Below are 8,125 nucleotides of genomic sequence, written 5' to 3' on the forward strand. Positions count from 1 at the left end.
TTGAGCAATTGATAGAATTGAGCATAATTATGAGAATATCTAGGCATGATCATGTATATAGGCATCACGTCCGTGACAAGTAGACCGAAATGATTCTGCATCTACTACTATCACTCTACTCATCGACCGCTATCCAGCATGCATCTAGAGTATTAAGTTCATGAAAACAGAGTAACGCCTTAAGCAAGATGACATGATGTAGAAGGATAAATTCATGCCATATGATTAAAAAAAACATCTTGTTATCCTTGATGGCAACAATACAATACGTGCCTTGCTGCCCCTACTGTCACTGGGAAAGGACACCGCAAGATTGAACCCAAAGCTAAGCACTTCTCCCATTGCAAGAAAGATCAATCTAGTAGGCCAAACCAAACTGATAATTCGAAGAGACTTGCAAAGATAACTAATCATACATAAAAGAATTCAGAGAAAGATTCAAATATTTTTATAGATAATCTTGATCATAAACCCACAATTCATCGGTCTCAACAAACACACCGCAAAAAGAAGATTACATCGAATAGATCTCCACAAGAGAGGGGGAGAACATTGTATTGAGATCCAAAAAGAGAGAAGAAGTCATCTAGCTAATAACTATGGACCCGAAGGTCTGAGTTAAACTACCCACACTTCATAGGAGAGGCTATGGTGTTGATGTAGAAGCCCTCCGTGATGGATACCCCCTCCGGCGGAGCTCTGGAAAAGGCCCCAAGATGGGATCTCGTGGATATAGGAAGTTACGGTGGTGGAATTAGGGTTTTAGCTTTGTATCTGATCGTTTGGGGGTACGTAGGTATATATAGGAGGAAGGACTACGTCGGTGGAGCAACAGGGGGCCCATGAGGGTGGAGGGCGCGCCTGGGGGGGGGTAGGCGCGCCCCCTACCTCGTGGCCTCCTCCTTTGTTTCTTGACGTAGGGTCCAAGTCTCCTGGATCATGTTCGGTGAGAAAATCACGTTCCCGAAGGTTTCATTCCGTTTGGAATCCGTTTGATATTCCTTTTCTTCGAAACCCTAAAATAGGCAAAAAAAACAGCAATTCTAGGCTGGGCCTCCGGTTAATAGGTTAGTCCCAAAAATAATATAAAAGTGGATAATAAAGCCCAATAATGTCCAAAACAGTAGATAATATAGCATGGAGCAATCAAAAAATTTAGATACATTGGAGACGTATCATTCATGAAAGGCTTCAAGATGCAAGATTTGCACCTCACTTTGATGGTTGCATAGTGCAATTGATGGGTCACATATTTTATGAAATTGCCCCAAGTTATGAGAATGATATTGTCAACCACGTTGATGGTCATGGATATCAAGTACAGAAATATCATGGTAGTGTGCGACTTTGACATGAGATTCACCTCTATAGTTGCAGGATGGACAGAGTAAGCACACAACACGAGGATATTTAGAGATACTTCTGTGAAGTATCTTGATAGATTGACACATCCACTTATAGGTATCCATTTCATTTTTCGTGTGCACATCAATATTGTTTCAGCTATCTTGTTGATTCCATGTGTAATGCTATTACTTTATGCAGGGAGGTACTATCCTGGTGACTCGGATTATCCCAATTGTGGTGGATATCTAGCTCTCTACAAAGGGAAAAGGTACCATGTGTCAGAATTTCTCCAAGGTCTCCCACCGAATGGGGAAAAAAGGTTTTTTAACTATGTGAATTCATCCTTATGCAATGCCATTGAGCATGCATTTGGTGTGTTGAGGATGACGTGACATATTTATCTCAAAATGTCAAGTTACCCTTGTGAGAAGCAAGATCAGATCACCATTGCATGTATGCCACTTCATAATTGCATTGGAGAAGCCATTTGAGAGACTTGGAGTTTGATAGATGTGACCGTGACGATAACTACATGCCAGGAAATTTACAAGCCCGACGGATAGGCCATGTTTCCAACATAGTGGTTGGTGATGATGGAACTATGCAAGAAACTCGTGAAGCAATTGCTAATGTCTTGTTGGCGGATCAATTACTTGATGAGTCTATGATGGTTAATGCATTTTTTCGATGATAACGTACATTTCATATGTAAGAATGATGGTTGGTGGATATTTTGGATGATATGTTTCGTATGTAACACTACCATGGTTGGTACATATTTTGGATGATATGTTTTGCATGTAAGAATGAAGGTCGGTGCATATTTTCGATGTTATGTTTCATATGCATACTTTGAATGAAATGTTTCCATGATCATGACATTTGTAGACACAAGATATGTCCCATATGGTTAAACAACTATTTTCCACTTTAACCACTCGAAACACCTTAATTTGTGCGTAATCAATATAAACATCATATCCAACTTTCAGGGACATTACTGACATTTAAAAATCCCAACAATTCCTACACCTGTCCAACAATATGGTAAGCAAACAACCTGCTTCTGATTCTCGAGAATTCACACCTAGAACTGGTTCTCAGGAATCCATAGTCACAATGATTCTTGGGAATCTGCATCCCAAAGAAAGGGGACCGGCTTAAGTTAGATTTCGGGTGATAGGTGTTTCATAACAACCACGGTCCTACAATCCAAATAAAGAATTACATGAAACAAACTATAGCCACTAAAACATTTATTTGAATTGTTCTAATACACAACTTTATGGGCGAATGATACCAAACATACTTTGTCTCTGTTCAACGGCGGAGCTAGGATGGGGCCAGGCCCAAGGCCAATCTCGGGCTAAACATGGAAAATAGTGCCACAAAGTAGCAAATAGTGCTACAGTGTGAAAGGATTTTGGTGTCAAGACCCGGGACACGGTCCGACTCGCGTGGGTCCTATCTCTCTTTTAGTTCAAGAGTTATGGCCTTGTACGACCATGATGTCATCATAGTACATCTCACACTGGCTCCACAAATACCGCCGTGAAATCATCGAGAAGGACTAGGGAGTGAGATGCAAACAAAAAATCTCTCAAATACCCCTAAGATCCAAGCATCATTGTAGGGGTACTTTTGTAAATATTTTTTGTTTCAGCTATAAATAAGGTGCTCGGTAAGGACGAGAGATCACTCATGGTTTCCAAAACTCCCCGGATCCCTTGGTCATATCCCTCCCCTCCCCCAACTGGCCCAAAAGTGTGCCATTGGGCTTGCGATGGCGATCCCAATACCATGGAGTTCATGTTCCACATCACCATGGGGTACTTTCATCAAGCTGCAGATTGCAACCTCCCTTTTTCTCCTCTTCCTGTTAGTGCTCACCAACTGGGAGTTGTCACCGATTGACATGATGACATTGTCTTTGTTGCAAGAAGCAAATCTTATAGGCATATCGCAATACCATTAGGTGAGTTAGGGGGATTGCAACCCATGGTTTGACAAATTAACAAAGTCTACCACCACAAAACTTCAAAATCTGGTGATTACAGGAATGGATCGACAAGGTAACCCCGAGGTAGAAGGTGAATGGTGTTTATTTTACCGCCACTATTATCTACAATTGTTGAGCATCGAGGGTAGCGGTTGGTGGAGCGGGGAGCAGTGACATCGGAATCACCCCTCACCCGTCTTCTTGTTTTATTTTGGTACCCCCTCACCTCTCGAAACCCGTAGGAACCTATGGACATTCAGATCCAATATCTACATTTCTAGAAGGTAACAATTGTTGTTTATCATGCATATATTTCCAATTAGTCAGCAACTCACTGCTTCAATCTAATCGATTATTGTTCATGCATTATCCATATTCTGCATCACCCATATATTATAGACCGCCTTATAAATACAATGTAATTGGAACTCGAATTTTGAGATGCAAATAATGTTAATTTTTTAGTTTCACATCACCATATGAGTTCTGTGAGATAAGTCTCCGCCGCTTTGTGAAATTGTGGATTGAAGACACCCTCAGATCTCAAAACCCATAGAAACCTACGGACATCCATATCATCACGTTGAATTGCATACATCTTTAGAAGGTAATAATTGTTCTTTTATCATGTATATATCTCCAAGTAGGATTTTAATCGCTACCATAATGTCATTAATTCCTGCCAGCATTAGCTGCATGCCAATTAATCATGGACACCCTATAAATCCAATGCAATGGAAGTAGATCTCTCCAACACGGTAAAGTTCATTTTTGTTTCGGAAATCATCATGGAGTTCCATGACGGAAGTCTTCATCGCATTGTAAAGTTTTGGATTGCAACCACTATAACCCTCTTTCTACTATTGGCGCTCGCCAGCCAGAGGTGGCCACTACTAGATGCAATGATGCCGTCTCCATGGCGAGCAACAAAACAAAATAGTGGAAACTCTACCGAGGTAGGTAGTTCATTGTGCTAGTCACTTCCATTTGGTTTCTTTACAGGTTTCCGATGTGTAGCATTTCGACGTTTCCATTTCAGTATGAAAACACATATGATATGATTGAATCCCATATAATCGCTTTGTTTCATTGTTTCTCGTCGAGATAGATCCCTTGTATTACATGGTGTATTTCTTTGGAATAGGAGGCTGGCTTTTTTTACTCGCGGCTAGTCATGTTTTTGTGCATCGGGCATATTGAGCCATTATATTAGTATAGTTACTATACATTTTAGAAAGAAAAAAAAATAGCACTTTAGGTAGGCTTGTTCATTTAGTTCCCTATCGGTGTAGTGAGCTCTAATCGTCCTTTCCAGGTGTTTAGATAAACAAAGCAAATCTTGAGGCTAATTAGGCGACTAAGTTTGGCTGGCTAAGATCTAAGAAATTCTTCCCGCAAAAAAAGAAAGATCTAAGAAGTTCTTGGTAGATTTGGCATTGACTTAATAACATGATTAAATCCTCACAAATATTATGCTAGGATTTAAGGGGGTCTCAAAATTATTAGGATGTGCAAATGGAGTTTTCGGGGTAGAAACAATAAGAAAGTAGAGTAAATAAGGAAAACAACATTAACTGACGATCAATTCATGATTTTGGCAGGAAAGCTGTCCTAATTGTTATGAAATCAGTACTCCTCCATCCAAGTATATCCAGCGTTAAATGTTCAATATTCATAGTATCGCCCTACTGTAGTACTACTACTCTAGTAACAAAAATTGGAGAGATATTCTTAGAGGTAAATTATGATGGTTATTATCAATTGAATTGACACGTAGTGTCTGAACGAACTGCGCGCAGGATGCCCAGTTCAATTTCTCAGGTTTGGCTGAGCTTCTGCCCATGGTGGCCACGGACGACCGGACGGTGATCATCACGTCGGTGAACGAGGCCTTCGCGCGGCCGGGCTCCCTTCTGGGCCTCTTCCGTGAGAGCTTCTTCGCCGGCGAGAAGATCGACCACTTCCTGGACCACCTCCTCATCGTCGCCATGGACCCCATGGCCTACCGCCACTGCCGGACCGTGCACCGGTTCTGCTATCTCATCCCTACGACGAAGACGTCCATGGACCTGAGCTCCGCGAGCGACTTCATGAGCGACGCGTACGTGGAGCTGGTGTGGACCAAGCTGGAGCTCCAGCAGCGCGTGCTCCAGCTCGGCTACAGCTTCCTGTTCACGGACGTGGACATCCTGTGGTTCCGGGACCCGTTCCGGCACATCGGCCTGCACGCGGACATGGCGACGTCCTGCGACGTGTTCTCCGGCGACGCGGACGACCTCGGCAACTGGCCCAACACGGGGTTCTACTACGTGAAGTCGACGAACCGGACGGTGGAGATGCTGCGGCAGTGGCGGGCGGCGCGGCGGGGGTTCCCGCAAAACCACGAGCAAACCATCTTCAACTACATCAAGCACGAGCTCGCCGGCGCCGGCAGCGACCTGCGCATACGCGTCCAGTTCCTCGACACGGCGCACTTCAGCGGCTTCTGCCAGCTGTTCCGCAACGACATGGCGAGGGCGTGCACCATGCACGCCAACTGCTGCATCGGCATGGCGAACAAGATCAGCGACCTCCGGGACGTGCTGGGGCAGTGGAGGAACTACACGGTGATGGCGCCGGCGGAGAAGATGAAGGCCATGGCCGCCGGGAGGAGCTTCCAGTGGCGCGTCCCGGCCAAGTGCGGGACGCCCGACAAGAGGCCTCAGTAGCACGAGAAGAAGAAAAATAAAGCTACGTCGCACTTTAAGTTGACTATAGATAGACTTGAACTTTGCTGTCATACCTTAATCCTTCTAGCTCATGGCTCAAGAGCTTTTGTCTTCAAGTATGGCCTCACAAACATCTACTCCCTCCGTAGCATGATATAAGAACGTTTTGGACACTAGTATATTATGCGACGGACGGAGTGTTTGATTTGTTTTACTACCTAAAAGTATATAAAAAAGGCAAAAGAATAATTCGCTTTGTGCCGACCACTGATCTATTTGTTATACTTTGTTCGGTTATATAAAGTGGGGCGAAAGTCTGTTTTGAATAGAACTGATACTCACAATACATCACCGACTCGCTCCACAATCACAACATCTCCAAGAATCACCTGGGAATAAGATGTAAACGTGAAATATCTTAAATGCCTCTATGATCCTAGCACTGAGGTAGGGGTACTTTGTAATTGTCTTCGTTGAGGCTATAAATAAGGCGCTCGGTCTGAATGAGAGACCATTCTTCTTTTCAAAAAACCCATTACCTCCCTCCGCGTCCTCACACACCCACCCACCCACAGCACCCACACAAGCGGCATGGTAGGAAGGCGAAAGTGTGCATCTAATCTTGGGTGATTGCGATGTGCATCTAATAAAAAAGAGCAGAACTTACGAGGTAAAATGTGTCACTCTGTTTGGATTCAATAACCATGCCCGCCATCACGATACATCACCGCTCTGCTCCACAATCTCAAAGTCTTAGAGCATCGCTTGGGAATAAAATGTAGACATGAAATATCTAAAATACCCCTGTGATGCTAGTATCAAGGTAGGGGTACTTTTGTAAATGTTTTTGTTGAGGCTATAAATAAGGCACTCGGTAGGGATGAGAGGCAATTCTTCATGTCGAAAAACCTAAACCTTGGTTACCTCCGTCCAACACCCCCACCCCCGCACAGACACACAAGCGGCATGGTAGGAAGGCGAAAGTGTGCATCTAATCTTGGACGCTTGCGGTGGTTCTCCCAATATCAGGATATAACAATCCACTTCAATATGGAGCTTGCCAATCGGAAGTGGCCACCCGCAGACGTGGTGGCAACATCTCCATGCCAAGACAACCATCACATCTGGTACTGACCACTCCCGGCTTGCGAGCAGGAGTGTGGGGGTGGCTTCTATCCATAGCAACTGAGTCTTCCACCATGGAACTCCAGGTTTAAAGGGCAATCAATGGGTTGGAAGACAAGAAAAGACCGACGAGATAGCCATGGGTTAGAAGGAGGAAGGTAGGTGATGATCTTTCTATTCATACCGCTATCATCTGCAACCACCAAGCATGTCTGGGAGTTGGTGGTGGTGGGAGGGGGGCCACCGACAGTGGAATTACCCTACACCCATCTTGTTTGGTAAGCTCCCCATCTATCAAAACCCATAGAAACATATGGTGATCGAGATCCTCATGTTGCAACGCCTAGATATTTAGAAGGTAATAATTACTACTCCCTATATCCCATAATACAAAAACGTTTTTCAAGCTGTTTTAATCATCCATATATTTCCAAGTATCCACGTTCAATGTAATCAATACATACATTTTTTGAGTGGAGTGTACTTAATACATTCTTTTGAGGGAAATGTAATTAATACATGCTTGTGGAGGGGGGGTGTGGAGGACCTGGTAGCACATCACGACCATGTGGGGGGGCCGACAAGAGGTCTGAGAGTCCATGTCTAGTCTGTTGAAATAATTGGTACTCCCTGTGTCACAGTTTAGAAGGCACAGTTAAATTTGTGTGCGTTTCCATAATAGACAAGGTTTAGGGCGCATTGCATTTATTTCTAATAGCTAATTAGTACTATTAGTAGAACGCCCGTGCGTTGCCACGGGCTTTTGAGAAAAAAAATAAGATACTACTAATTGAGCTAAGATTACCGAGAACAATGTCACATTTTTTTCTTCAACAATCAGCTAACACACATCATAGTATCAAACACAATAATCTTATAGAGCACCTATAGCCCGTCCGCTCAAATCTACGGACACGCCCTGTCGTTGACCGAATATGAGAGAAGG

General features: G+C 43.7%; 1 protein-coding gene across 1 annotated transcript; it reads left to right on the forward strand.

Annotated features, from left to right (window-relative positions):
- Positions 1 to 1,301: 1,301 nt before the first annotated feature.
- On the forward strand, positions 1,302 to 7,923 carry LOC125529859 (uncharacterized protein At4g15970-like). The gene is made up of 3 exons (XM_048694286.1): positions 1,302 to 1,387; positions 1,546 to 1,549; positions 5,146 to 7,923. The coding sequence occupies exons 1-3, from the start codon at positions 1,302 to 1,304 to the stop codon at positions 6,052 to 6,054; spliced, it is 999 nt and encodes a 332-aa protein (XP_048550243.1). The 3' UTR covers positions 6,055 to 7,923.
- Positions 7,924 to 8,125: the final 202 nt, after the last annotated feature.

This window comes from Triticum urartu, unplaced genomic scaffold (assembly GCF_003073215.2).
Source record: "Triticum urartu cultivar G1812 unplaced genomic scaffold, Tu2.1 TuUngrouped_contig_5912, whole genome shotgun sequence".
NCBI lineage: Eukaryota > Viridiplantae > Streptophyta > Magnoliopsida > Poales > Poaceae > Triticum > Triticum urartu.

Bases quoted from the DNA above. Each gene is read 5' to 3' on its own strand.
- LOC125529859 (XM_048694286.1), top strand. From the start codon at position 1,302: ATGGTCATGGATATCAAGTACAGAAATATCATGGTAGTGTGCGACTTT.